The sequence below is a fragment of the Chiloscyllium plagiosum genome, unplaced genomic scaffold (genome assembly GCF_037043375.1).
Source record: "Chiloscyllium plagiosum isolate Xiang-an unplaced genomic scaffold, Cpla_swu_hap1 HiC_scaffold_19, whole genome shotgun sequence".
Classification (NCBI taxonomy): Eukaryota; Metazoa; Chordata; class Chondrichthyes; order Orectolobiformes; family Hemiscylliidae; genus Chiloscyllium; species Chiloscyllium plagiosum.
The window spans coordinates 15,102,423-15,117,481 of NW_028270157.1; the positions used below are offsets into that span (position 1 = coordinate 15,102,423).

Consider the following 15,059-nt stretch of genomic DNA (forward strand, 5'->3'; position numbering starts at 1 on the left):
GCCCAACAAGTCCACACCGCCCCGCCGAAGCGCAACCCACCCATACCCCTACATTTACCCCTTACCTAACGCTATGGACAATTTAGCATGGCCAATTCACCTGACCTGCACATCTTTGGACTGTGAGAGGAAACCGGAGCACCCGGAGGAAACACACGCAGACACGGGGAGAACGTGCAAACTCCACACAGTCAGTCGCCTGAGGCGGGAATTGAACCCGGGTCTCTGGCGCTGTGAGGCAGTAGTGCTAACCACTGTGCCACTGTGCCGCCCACTAAGGTTGTGAATCTGTGGATTTCATAGAATTCTTACAGTGCAGAAAGAGGCCATTCAGCCCATCGAGTCTGCACTGACCCTCTGAAGTACGTCCTAACACAGACTGACCACTATCATCCCCATGCCCCTCTTTTCCCAGGGCCAATCCACCTACCCGGCACATCTTTGGACTGTAGGAGGAAAGTGGAGCACCCAGAGCAAACCCACACAGACAGAGAACGTGCAAACTCCATGCAGGCAATTACCAACGCTGGAATTGAACCCAGGTCCCTGACTCTGTGAGGCAGCAATGCTAAACACTGTCCATTATATTGCTGTAAAGATTAAACTTAAAATTCTTGCTAATGTCTCCTTCCATAATTTCTCCAAATAAAAAAAGTTAACCTCTAATCTCACAGGGTCAAAAGGAACAGATCGTTAATGTGCCCCTGCTACATATATCCACCTCCCAGGCACAAGCTTCTCAGGTATGATTGATTGTACATAAGAATTTACAAACTAGGAGCAAGATCAGGCCATTCAGTCCCTCAAGCCTGCTTTGCCATTCATCAAGATCCTGGCTGAGTTGCCCCAGGCCCCAGGTCAACATTATTGGGTGACAATGTGATGACCTTAATCTTTCTATAAGGTGTGTGCATGTGTGCCCATGTGTGTGGGTGTGCCCATATCTGTCTTCCCTTGATTTTAATCGAAGACCATGAAGGGACCGGTCACCGTCCAGGCAGGATGGTGTGTGACTTGGAAGGGACACTTGTAGATGATGCTGATGTTCCTATGCCCTCCTCCTAACAGTTAGATGAGGTTGAGAATTTGGGAGAAGAAGCTTTCAAGTCTAAGAAAACCGCTAATGTGCCACGCCATGACACGCTTGGATTCAGCATTGTTTAGTGCTTGGAAGGTCCAGTCTGTTATATTAGAAGTTAAAGCCCTGCGATAAGTACCAGTACTTTATAGCCCATCATAACATATGACTTAGATGCCTTTGCTATGTACACTCTGGCTGTTAAACTTCATTGTTGAATTTTACCCAGGAATAATTTTACTTGGAGCTCTTGTGACTCAATGGGTAACATCCTTGTCTCTAAGCCAGGCACCACAGGTTCAAGTCTCTGTCCAGGGTTTGATGTCCAATTTGCTCCTAATGAACCGAGTAGACCAAGTATAAGTTTGTAAATCCTCCTGACACATGCCAGTGGGAAGCAGTAAGAGTGGGAGAGATGCCTGGTCAGCTGTGCGATGATGTGGTGCCTCTACTATCACTGTCCATAGCCCCAGGCTACAAAATGCATGTCAAAATATTTGTTGCCATAGCAACCTGGATTCCTGGTTGGATCGGGAGAATCAGTTGGCATGGATCAGATTGGTTCCAACAGCGTGGGGGTTGATCGCTGCTCCAGCTGAGTTGGATTTGGGGACCCACCTCCTGCGTCATCTGTGGTAGAGGGCATGGCACCATGGGTAAGAACTGCAAAGAATTCAAGGAGAAGATGTTTTCACTTACTGCTCCCGTCACTGTGCAGATGGCATGCTCATGACAGCCTCCATTGATCCCGTCTGCACACGGGTCTATTGGATCACACGTGTAGCCATCTCCAGAATATTCCTTCTCACAGCTGCATTGGACTTTCACCCCATTTTGAGAGCACTTGGCGAATTCTGAACAGCCGCCATTATCCTGGGCACACTGATCGGCAACTGCATTGCAAAACATGAAACATATTGAGTCAAAATGTGACAGTGTCCATTTCATATAGACCATTAATTGATATTGCCGTAATGTATTTCCCTGGCGAGCTGATCGATTATGTTTGCGCTATCACACATTCAAAATAAACCCAACAGTATCAGAGAATGTGGCAAATAGCAAACTATTATCCTGGCAGACAGGACAAAATTCACTGCTCCAGACATGCTCCAGATCAGTGTCAAATACCCATGAACCGATTCCATGTCAGTTGGGAAGATTGAAAACAGGACATATATATCATTACATTCCATTGAGAGAATTTACTGACCTCCTCAGTCTTACCACTCCCAGCCCACATCCAGCGCCAATAGCTGCTCCCATGTGTACATACTCGGAAGATTAATAGCTACTGCTTAAAATAAAAAGTAGGAGAAACTTAGCAGGTCTGGCAGCATCTGTGGAGAGAGAAACAGAGTTTATGCTTTGAGTCCAATATGACTCTTCTTCGGACAAACTCCAAACAGGGGTCACACTGGACTCAAACGTGAACTCTGCTTCACTTTCCACAGTTGCTGCCAGCAATTTCTGGTTTTACTTCAAGACCTCTGGTACCAGAGGTACTTTGCTTTTGTAATGGCTACCGCTATTTCTCCTCGCCTTGAATAAACAGAAGCAAACTAAGCAGACATTAACAAAGGCCAGAGTTTTACAGCTCTTTAGGGCAATGATGTAAGGGAATAAAATTGGGCACCATGCCATTCTAGCTGCCTTCACACTACCTTTTGCTTCTGCTGCAAGTTACAAATGGTACAGAGGCAGCAGCATAAATCAATTGAGGTGTTCAAGTGGTCAGTTACTGCCCCATTTGATCCTCCTTTTACCTCCTCTGGAATTTGTTCGGGGGGTGGGGGCCAACATTCAAGTCTCCAGCACCCCTTGTGAGTGAAACCTGGTGGGGACTGGTAGCTGGGCTAGGGGTGCATCTCCTTTTAGGGCCTATACATGTCCCCAGGTCCTGTCCACTCCAGTCCTTAAGCACTCCTGCCTCACAGGGGTTTATCACATGGATCTAATGTAAACCTGAGCTCCACCACAGCCCATTGACTGGAAGCTGCAGTTCCAGCAGTGGTCACCACTGCTGGTGGCGCCCTGGGGACAGAGAACTACCAACCATTTGATGAGGGGATGGTGGTTGCTATGTTAATATCACTGGCCTAGTAATCCAGAGCCCGAGGTTAATTGTCCGGAGTTATGGGTTCCAAACCCACCATGATGAAATTTGAGATCAATTGGAAAAAAAAAGGTTTGGAATTAAAGAAAAGTAGTCTAATGGTGACCTTGTGCCAACTGTTGTCAAAATCCATCCAGTTCATTCATGCCCTTCATGGAAGGGAATCTACCATCTTTACCCTGTCTGGCCTACAGGTGACTTCAGTCTCACTGCAACATAGTTGACCCTTAACTGTTTTCTGTAACGTACTAAACAGCCAATCAGTTCAACAGCAACAAATGCTGGCGCTGTTGACAATGCCCACATCCCACACAGGGCTAAAGGAAGAGCAGATTGGCCAGCTCCTTCCTCGGGGTGGGCTGGGAAAAGGTCTGCCACAAGGCGCTAAAATCAATGGCTGTGGGCCAAGCTAGACAATCAGATATGGGCATGGCCTGAGTTTGACCTTGGGGGAAGGGGTCACTCCATTCCAGTCTAAATTGAAGCCTAAAGAGAGCTGGTAGTGGATGTTGAGAATTTGACAAGAAACACTGGCCTTTCTAGCAATTCCACAATCAAACAAAACATTGGGTTAAATCATTTCTTAAAATACAGGAAGGTCAAAGAAAACAAATATCAAATGCAATTATATTTCAGAATAAGTACTAAGTACTTTTATGCTGATAGTCATGGATTAGTTGAGCCTAGAGATTAACATCCCTATTAGCACTGTGTCTCCATCAACTACAGAGGAACCTCGATTATCCGAAGATTGGATTATCTGAACAAGATCGCAAGGTCCTGATGCTTGGCTAAACTATGTTATCCACCATTCGACTATCCGACCTTCGATTAACTGAACGAAATATTCCCCACCCATGTCCTTTGAATAATCGAGGTTCCTCTTTATACTCACATTGGACAATCCCAAACTAGGACCTGATTAAACTTTCCCAATCCTTTGATTCTTTCCCAATATTCCAACAGATGTACATGATACAGTAGTTATTCAACAAGTACTTCATGGGTTGGGATAAAATTGTCCAGCCCGAGAAAGGAGCTGGCCAGTAATTTCAGGCCTCATTAATGTCCTGTATAATGATGGGTTATGCAGTATAAAAATAGGGTAGGTAGGAAATAGAACATTAAAAAAAGGAAGTCTAGTCAACCCACACTGGAATACTGTGAACAGTTTTGGGGACCTCATCTCCAGAAAAATATTCTGGCATTAGAGGAAGTCCAGAGAAGGTTCATTAAGCTGATCCTGGGTATGGAGGGGTTTTCTTACATGGAGAGATTGAGTAGGTTGGGCCTGTATTCATTGGAATCTAGGAGAATGAGTGGTGACCTTATTGAAATATATAATGTGGGACTTAGAGGACTTGACAGGGTAGATGCAGTGTGTTGTTTCCCCTTGTGGGACAGTCCAGGACTGGAGGGCATAATCTCGGAATAAGGGAATGCATATCCAAGACGGAGAAGAGGAATTTGTTATCTCAGAGGATAGCGGATATCGCAGAGGGGTGCCAGGGTTTGGTCATTAAGCATATTCAAGGCTGAAATAGACAGATTTTTAATTTGTAAAAGAATCAAGGACAACAGGGAAAAGCAGAAAAGTGGAGTTGAGGGTTATCAGATCAGCCATGATCTCACTGAGTGGCAGAGCAGGCTCGAAGGGTTGAATGGTCTACTTCTGCTTCGAGGTTGTATGGTCTTACACATCTAAAAATACAGTAATATTGAAGGGTCGTGTGGTGCTGTGTGAAGTGTCCCCACCTCTGGACCAATAGGGCAGGGTGCAAATTCCATCTTGGATGTGATGGCTTCAGAAATGTGTTTCATGACATACCCGAACAATCTTGCAGGAGATCACTAATCATGTTTATATACCAAACAAAGCTAATTTTCTATGTTTTTATTTTGCTGGAACCTGAATGAATCAACTCATTTTTGTGATTGAAGAGCTGACTCAAAAACCTCAGAGTCTGGAGTTGAAACCTGTGGGGAGCTCAGCATCCACATGTACCATACTCAGGGATAGCAATCCACAGGCTGGTTAAACGTAGCCCAGAAAATCCAGACAACTCAATATTTAGTAGCTACATGTTGGTTGGCTGAACTTTGTTTCTCCTTGGCTGGTTAATCCTGAATCAGAAATCTCAGAACTCGTCACTGTCATGAGCTTGAGATGAATCTGATTGGGACATGGAGTCAAACTATGGTGGCACAGTGGTTAGCACTGCTGCCTCACTGCGCCAGGGACCCAGGTTCAATTCCAGCCTTGGGCGACTGTCTTTATGGAGTTTGCACATTCTCCCTGTGTCTACGTGGGTTTCCTCCCACAGTCCAAAGATGTGCAAGTTAGGAGGATTGGCCATGCTAAGTTGCCCATAGTGTCCAGGGATGTGTAGGTTAGGTGCCTGAGTCAGCGGTAAATATAGGGTAGGGGAATGGGTTTGGGTGGGTTATTCTTTGGAGAGTTGGTGTGCATTTGTTGGGCCGAATGGCCTGTTTCCACACAGTAGGGATCCTATGAAACTGTACATGTGGCCTGTAGAGGTGACTTAACCATTCGTTAGGGTAAAAGCAAAAAGAGTTCTAATTGATGGTGTGAGAGGGTTATTGGGTTACACAGAGTGTGAAGCTCAGCCAAGACCTTATTTAAATGAGAGTTAGGTTATCACAGCTAAATCCACCCAGTTCTTATGTTCCCTCTTATGTTAGCCGCTTTCTTAGGCCTTTAATAGTAATTCGCTCACGACACTTCATATATGCATACCCCTGCTGGAAATGCAAAAAGAACACCTTAACGCACCGTCACAAGTCCTTCCATCACCTTCGTAGTATAGTTTACACTCGCACGTGTTGTTGCTCTTGCAGATTGCATCTTTAGAGCAAGGAGGTGAACACACTGGCTTCGTGGCTGCCCAACAAATGAAGAGAACCATTTTAATAACATGACAATACCATACTGCTAACTAGCCATGGAGATTTGGTATGGCCCTTGCTAATTCTGGCTGAAAGTCTGTGGCATCCCAGAGACAGCCAAGCAAGAGGCCATCTTTGGTCAATGAAGTAGTCGGTCCAAGAGTTGTGCCAATTTGCAGTGGGGGATGAGAGGGTCAAAGAATGAAGGGGAGAAGAATAGATGAGAAGGACAGGTGAGACACACAATTGAATAACAACAGCAAAAATGACAATCCTTACATAGTGTGGCTAACATAAGGTGAAATGATGTCACTGTTAGAACGATAAGATCAATTAGAGTCATAGAGCTATACAGCATTGAAACAGACCCTTCGGTCCAACTCGTCCATGCTGACAAGATATCTTAAACTGATCTAGTCCCATATCCCTCTAAACCCTTTCTATTCATATACCCATCTAATTGCCTTTTAAATGTTATAATTGTACCAGCCTCCATCATCTCCTCCATACTGTTACGTCATGGGGTAAACCTTCCTGCTTAATTTAGATCAGAAACACAGAAGATTTATCCCGTGCAATAATCTGTGAAAATTCGAGAGGCCAAGAACTATTTAAAGTAAAAATTATCCACTTTATTTCTTAAAGTATAACAGAGAATAATTAACTAACAACTATTTATAAGTCCTTCCTCTAACCTATCTTTTACTTTCCCTTCCATAATACTAGTCCGATAAAACTCCTTGTTTAAGATTTACTGAAAAATCCAAATTTCAAAACCAGCCAGCTGTCAAATCTTCTCTTTGCAGGTTTGCTCTCCAGGTTGATGTTAATGTTTTTTTCTGTGTAAATTCCTTCTCTAGACAGATACCTCCCAGAGAGTTCTGACTAGCAGCCTATATCTGTTGGTCAATTGGCAGTTCTTCCCCAACTGTTCAAGTTTTCCCGGTCTTATAACCCCAAAGCATCGGATTGTGTCATTGGCTTTTAATATTGTCAACATACTAAATTCAAACTTGATTGGAGTTTGGTTTTTTTTGGGAGGGGGCATAATTTAAACTGATTGGCCTAATTCAAGTTTGTTTTTGTCTCCAGGCAACCATCTACCCTAGCTGCTGGACCACACGTCACATTATATTTTATTCAGAACACTTGGTGCTGTCAGGTCGTTCTGCTAGCTTTTAACTATCTTAAAGGTACGGTACCCCTTACACCTTCATAACAATACAAGCACCGCCCTCTGCATGAAAAGGTTTCCCTCAGGCCCCTTTCACTTAAACCTGTCACCTTTAATTTTGGACTCTCCCACCCTTGTACAGTTCAACTTGGGGGTGATGGTATGTGGTCATGTCACAGGACTAATGATCAAGATGAATGTTCTGGGGGCACGAGTTCAGGTCAGACCACAGTAGTTGGAATTTGGAATCGAAAGCTAGTCTCAGTAAAGATAACGAAGAAACTAATCATCAATTATTATTTAAAAACATATCTATTTGTCTCTTTGGAGGGAAATCAATTGCAATTGGGATAAAATCTGACCATGTAACCACTGTTTGTTGTAAAAATTTGATATTTCTTTCTATAATGGACATGAATAAACTTTGAGAAAGTGAGGACTGCAGATGCTGGAGATCAGAACTTAAAAATGTATTGCTGGAAAAGTGCAGCAGGTCAAGCAGCATCAAAGGAACAGGAGAATCGGCGTTTTTATGCCCGAATCGTCGATTCTCCTGTTCCTTTGATGATGAATAAACTTTGGCCTACGCACAACTCCAGACCCACAGCAACGCAGTTGACTCCTAATTGCCATTGTCCAATCAGAGATGAACAATAAATGATGGCCTAGCTCACGCTGCCAACATCCAATGAATAAAACTTGGGAAATAAACTCAGGGCTAATTTGCATGTGAGTCAGAGGCACAGCATTGTGGTTGTCTCTCAGTGACACTCTGAAATATCAAGCCATTCAGTACAAGGGCAATTAGAAATGGAGGACAAATGATATGACCACATCCCATTGGAGGATAAATAAAGATAACCGCTTCCAGTTAAACTGCTGAGAGAGCTGCTGGTTGGTTGGCGAGTTCCCAATTTCAAATTGTTAATTCAAAGGTTTATTTACCTAAAGATCAACTTGCATCATGGCCACGGGTCCAGATGAGACAAATTTTACAATCATTGCAAGCAGAATAAATAGTAGTAAGGAACAGAGCAGAATAACAAACCAATTATCAAATTAAAGCTTTCATGCTCTAAAAATCCAAAGTCTTACAGTCATTAGAGTTTGTTCGTTACATGGATGACGTAAGGCATAAAGGGGGACAACATTTTTTTTGTAGGATCAAGACCAGCTTGAGAATAGGCGAGGAAATATTTTCCACTAAAAAGCAAATTCAGTTCAGGCACGGGCACAATGCAGGTGTGGAGACTTTTCCACCATGTCTCAACTGGTAGCTTTCTCAACTCTGGCTCACAAGGGGCATGTTCAACACCATAGAACATAGAACATAGAACAATACAGCACAGAACAGGCCCTTCGGCCCACGATGTTGTGCCGAACATTTGTCCTAGCTTAAGCACCCATCCATATACCTATCCAATTGCCACTTAAAGTGCGCCAATGATTCTGACTCTGCCACTCCCACAGGCAGCACATTTCATGCCCCCACCACTCTCTGGGTAAAGAACCTACCCCTGACATCTCCCCTATACCTTCCACCCTTCACCTTAAATTTATGTCCCCTTGTAACACTCTGTTGTACCCGGGGAAAAAGTTTCTGATTGTCTACTCTATCTATTCCCCTGATCATCTTATACACCTCTATCAAGTCACCCCTCATCCTTCTCCGTTCCAATGAGATAAGGCCTAGCACCTCAACCTATCCTCGTACGACCTATTCTCCATTCCAGGCAACATCCTGGTAAATCTTCTCTGCACCCTCTCCAAAGCTTCCACATCTTTCCTAAAGTGAGGCGACCAGAACTGCACACAGTACTCCAAATGTGGCCTTACCAAGGTCCTGTACAGCTGTAACATCACTTCACGACTCTTGAATTCAATCCCTCTGCTAATGAACGCTAATACACCATAGGCCTTCTTACAAGCTCTATCCACCTGAGTGGCAACTTTCAAAGATCTATGAACATAGACCCCAAGATCCCTCTGCTCCTCCACCTTACTAAGAACCCTACCGTTAACCCTGTATTCCGCATTCTTATTTGTCCTTCCAAAATAGACAACCTCGCACTTGGCAGGGTTGAACTCCATCTGCCACTCCTCAGCCCAGCTCTGCATCATATCTAAGTCCCTTTGCAGCCGACAACAGCCCTCCTCACTATCCACAACTCCACCAATCTTCATATCATCTGCAAATTTACTGACCCACCCTTCGACTCCCTCTTCCAAGTCATTAATAAAAATTACAAACAGCAGAGGACCCAGAACTGATCCCTGTGGAACTCCACTTGTAACTGGGCTCCAGGCTGAATATTTACCATCTACCACCACTCTCTGACTTCGACCGGTTAGCCAGTTTTCTATCCAACTGGCCAAATTTCCCTCTATCCCATGCCTCCTGACTTTCCGCATAAGCCTACCATGGGGAACCTTATCAAATGCCTTACTAAAATCCATGTATACGACATCCACTGCTCTACCCTCATCCACATGCTTGGTCACCTCCTCAAAAGACAAAACTCTGGACTAAAACTCCCAGAGCAGTCCGGGGGGAGTAGTGCATTGGTAAGATGCTGTCCTTCAGATGAGATATAAACAGAGGCCCGGCTTGCTCCCTCAAAGTGGACTATTTCGAAGGAGAACTGGGCAGTTACAATTTAACGAGAGCTGGTGGTGCACAGATTTACTTACAATCCACAGTGCAGCTCACTCACTATGCCTTACCTAGCTGTGTTTCACATCGATCTCCAGTCCAGCCCTCGTTGCAGAAACATATCCCTTGGCCATTGATGCCATCTTCACAGACTCCATTTTCAGTGCAATCGCAGGCTGAGGGAACATTTCAGTAAATTGAGAGAAAATGTAATTGGCACACATACATTTCCTAAAGGGTTTGACAGGATAGGGCTCTGACTGATCTTTCGCTGAGAAAGTTGTGAAGCTTTGGAATTCGTCAGTTTATAGAGCAGTGAATGCTCGATCACTGAGTACATGGAGAATAAAAATCAGTACAGTTTTGGGATTAAAAGATTTGGGGTGAAAGTGGAGTTAGTTAGAAGATCAGGCATGTGATTTAATGCAGAGCAGTCTCAAAGGTTCTAATGCTTTTCTTATTTCTTATGGTCATATGTTTGTTGGATTGGAATCAAGTTTCAATTCTCCAGCTTAAAAATGTTTAATGATAGTTCCAGTGGTTGCAGTACAGTTGGAGGTAAATTAAACCTGACTGCCTTGCTTTAGAAAACTCATGATTGGTTCAAGGACCAGTTTTATTCCCTGTATAACTGTGTTGACAGGTCCCTCAACCGCATCCGACCAATCACCCGTGCTTCTGCCCTTGCCCCTTCCCATCAGTCACAACAGTGTGATTGGTGCCCCCTTGTTCTCACTTCTCATCCCACCGGCCTCTGCATTCAAAGGATCATTCTCCACCATTTCAGACAACTTCAGCTGAACGCCACCACCAAACACATCTTCCCCTCTCTCCCCTGTCTGCATCTCACAGGGGTTGTTCCTTCTGGGACAGCCTAGTCCATTTCACAACCACCAACACCTCCTTCCCTTTCCACGTCACCTTGCCATATAACTGCAAAATGTGCAATACATGCCCCTTTACCTCCTCCCTGCTCACCATCCAAGGACCTAAACTGTCTTTCCAGGTGAAGCAGCATTTCACCTGTACCTCCTTCAATCTTGTGTTTTGCATTTGCTTCACCCAATGTGGCTAACTCTACATTGAAGAAACCAAATGAAGACTGGGTGATCATTTTGCTGAATACCTCCGGTCCGTGTACAAGCATGACCCCGACCTTCCAGTCATTTTAACACAGCGTCCTGCTCGCATGTCCATTGGTCTGTCTTGGGAATTCTGTTATGTTCCGGTGAATCACAGCACAAACTGGAGGAATAATGTCTCATCTTCAAACGAGGCACTTTACAACCTCCTGGGCTCAATATTGAGTTCAATACCTTCAGATTGTGAACCCATTCCTTCCCTTTCTTTTAGCATCTCTTATTACATTCTCTGTCACCCTCTCTCTGCTCCTTCCCCCACCCTAGTGGGATTGTCTGTTCTTTCCAGTCCGGTAGTTAGACACACCATTGTTCTGTCAGTTTTACATTCCAATCAACATCCTTTCTCCCCCAGCAGTCCAGCTCACTCCCTCCCCCACCACTGAATAAATGCTGTCCCCTCCACAATTCACATCAGCTCTGATGAAGAGTCAACTAGACTCAAAACATTAGTTTGCTCTCTCTCAGGATGCTGCCTGACTCGCTGTGATCTCCAGCATTTGGTTGTTTTTAGTAATCTTCGTTTATGTTCAGTTGAGTTTAGAGTTTTGAGAATTAAACCCACTCAAATATTGAAAAGGATTTAATAACAGAGTAACTATTTCCTACGGTGCATCAGTCTGGAATAAGGATCTTATCATTTTAAGTTAAAGTTAGGCCATTTAAGAATGATTTTCCTGCTCCTTGGATACTGCCTGACCTGCTGTGCTTTTCCAGCACCACTCTAATCTTTACTCTGATCTCCAGCATTTGCAGTCTTCACTTTCGCCAAGCTAAAAATTATGTCAATCAAGAACAAAAAGCCCAAAAAGCTGTAGATGCTGCAAGGCAATTGAATTTGTCAAGTTACAGATTGGTGAATTTGTGTTGTGCACGAGATATGGAGCAAATGTGGGGAAAATGGAAATGGAGGTGGCTGAAGAACTTCAGGGCAGAGGAGATGACCTGGGGGTGCAGTGAGAGAAGGACTCACTGAAATCCTTGAAGAGGGAGGAAAAGAGCTTCTTCAAGGAAGGCATCCTTGCAAGAGGATTCGCAGTAGATTAAAATCAACTAGGAGAAAGTGAGGACTGCAGATGCTGGAGATCAGAGCTGAAAAATGTGTTGCTGGAAAAGCGTAGCAGGTCAGGCAGCATTCATAGATTGGCCAGGATCAGATTAAGTAGCAAAATAGGCCCAAGGGTTTGAATATGCTTCAGTTTCTAAGAAAACTGCTTTGTGAATTGTGTGTGCACAGGACGTGTGGTGATGTATGAAAATGTCAGGGCATCTAAGTGCTTGTGTGCACAATGATATCAACTTGGATGCTTGTACAAATACAAAGCAAAATTTTGGGTCTCAAAGAGGGATGATGACAAAGCAGGAGGGTTTCTCTAAGAATAAGCACATTTACATATCCAGAGGCTTCTTAGGATGCAGCAATTGGCCACCAACAACAATAACAGTATTTAAAATGGCTTCGCATGTGGAAAAATCAGTCCAGTGCAATAATTTCTGCTTTGGAATTTGCGAACTCATTTTTTACCCACTGGAAGTTAGGAGCAGCTGTTTGAGAAACCCAGATTTAAGGATAGAGGTGGGTCATTTGGCCCAATGTTCGAAACTTATGTTCCACACAAACCTCCTCCATCTCTTTTCACTCAAATCCAACCATAACCTTCTGTTTACTCATCCCCCGTGTTTTTCTAGCTTCAACTTAAGTGCATTTGTGCAATTCAACTCAACTACTCTTCATGGCAGAGGGAGGTAAAGAAGTTTCTCCTGAAATCCCTATTGGATTTATTCGTGATTTGTGAACACACTGTAGTGGGTGCAGGTAGAATTTATGAGGGTTGCACAACAATAAGTGGGCAGACTGACAAAACTGTGACAGTTCTTCAAAGAGGAGGACATTAAGAAGAGATTTGGTCAAAATGTTCAAAACAGTGAGAGGTCCGTACAGATAGATCAGGGTGAAACTGGTTATGTTGGTGGAAGGATGAAGAACCGACAGGCACCAATTTATAAAGTGGCAAAACAACCAATGGTGACATGAGGGGAAACCTATTTTCTGCAGCGAGTGGTTAGGATCTGGAATGCACTGCTTGGGAGTATCGTGGAGGTGGATTAAATCATGATTTACAAAAGGGGCGGGGGGGTCCAAATCTGAGGCAAACACATTTACAGGTCAATGACAAAAAGGAGGTGGAACAAGGTCAGCTGAGATATTCTTACAGATACCTGTTCACAATGAGATAAATGGCCTACGTCTGTGCTTTCACCATCCTGTGGTTTTATGGCCCCTTGGTTTTGGTCTTACCTGTCAGTAGAAGTGTCTTCTCTACACCTGCCCCAGCAAAACAACAGCAGAGTGTGAAAGTTAAGGGACAACTACTGCACACTATGAGGTAGGGACAAGAACTAGAATAAATATTGTGTGCATGAGGCAGATGTGATGAAACTGTAGCTTGTTAAACATCCTCGTACCTGCACACTCTGATCCCCATCGCCCAGGCAAACAGAGCTCACACGCTGTGCCACTGAAACCAGCTGAACAGGTGCAGTTACCGGTCCCTGTGTATTGATCGTCACATTCACCGTGGGAGTTGCACGGGGTTTCAGGACCTCCTGGGCAAGCTGAAACAAAACAGCAATCTTTTACAACATTTGCATCACCTATAATTGTTAAAATGATAAATTACACGTTTTCTGAAATTATTCTCCAGAATGGACAAAACAAGCTATCGGATCTATTAGTCACCTGGTAATACGGAAACATACAGCATGAAACAGACCCAACTCGTCTGCACTGACCAGGTATCCTTAACTGATCTCTTCCCATTTAGCAGCATTTACCCTTTAAACCCTTCCTATTCATATGCTCATCCAGATGGCTTTCAAATGTTGTAATTATACCAGCCTCCACCACTTCCTCGGGCAGATTGTTCCATACACTCACCACCTTCTGCATGCCCCTCAGCTCCTTTATTAAATTTTTCTTCTCTCACCTTAAACCTATGCCCTCTAGTTTTGGACTCCCCTATCCTAGGGAAAAGACTATGGCTATTCACTCTCTCCATGCCCCTTATGATTTTATAAACGTCTGTAGGGTGAGCCCTCAGTCTCTGATGCTTCAGGGAAGAGTTGAATATTTCTGAACAAAGGGCCATGCTGTTGAAGCTTTTCATCTTGCACGCATCAGGACAGAATCACAAGAATACCAACTACCAACGGGAACAACAGCTTACACAGCGTGAGAAGATTATGTTGAATGGCTTGTAAGTTAGACTCTGACTGGCAGAGCGTTGTTACAGAGAGTGCACCAGAGAACTGTTACATGCCAAGATTTTGTTTAAATGTAAATAAACAAATTGACTTTGAATGATCAAAGCCCAATGCCAAAGGGATTGGTCTACTGAATGGCCATCCATGAAAATTAAAAAGTGAAATACGCAGGCACATCCTTTCTATTTGCAAAAGACAAGGCTCTACACTTGAATATATATATTTCCAGATGCATTCTCTATACTCAAATGGGCCAAATAAAAATGTTTGTGTTTATATTTATTTCCTACCAGAATTGTGCTTTGCCACATTTTAGTAAGCCACAGACAATGGAATCCTGTATGACTGGCTAGCATTCTCTTGAGAGAAATGAGGATGGTCTCATCAAGCGATTTGAAATGTTTAAAGGATTCAATAAGGTAGATATGGAGATGGAGTTGGAATTCAGGAGTGAGGGACTTGTTCTCAAAATTAGGATTAAGCACTTTGAAAGGGAGATCAGGGATAACCATAAAATTTATGGTGGAAACCTGGAACTTTTTTATCCAAAGGATAGCGTGTTTGTGAAAGATACTATATAAATACAGGTTGGTTTTTTTTTACACACGTACTTGCTTTGTTTCTTCACTAACCATATATCTTCTAGTTTGTGGTGTGAATCCTGTGATTTTGGCAGTGAAATTGTCAGTTCTTGAGAAGATAGTGCCCTAATCACTTAATCCAACATT

At 43.6% G+C, this 15,059-nt stretch overlaps 1 protein-coding gene across 1 annotated transcript in view; it reads right to left on the bottom strand.

The window, feature by feature from the left end:
- stab2 (stabilin 2) overlaps positions 1-15,059 on the bottom strand; it is a 182,235-nt gene that overhangs the window by 23,902 nt on the left and 143,274 nt on the right. The window contains exons 56-59 of the mRNA XM_043709921.2: positions 13,534-13,683; positions 10,000-10,104; positions 5,989-6,096; positions 1,778-1,971 (exon numbers count right to left, since the gene is read on the bottom strand). Of these exons, the coding sequence (XP_043565856.2) occupies positions 1,778-1,971; positions 5,989-6,096; positions 10,000-10,104; positions 13,534-13,683 (557 nt within the window). The remainder of the gene's footprint in view (positions 1-1,777; positions 1,972-5,988; positions 6,097-9,999; positions 10,105-13,533; positions 13,684-15,059) is intronic.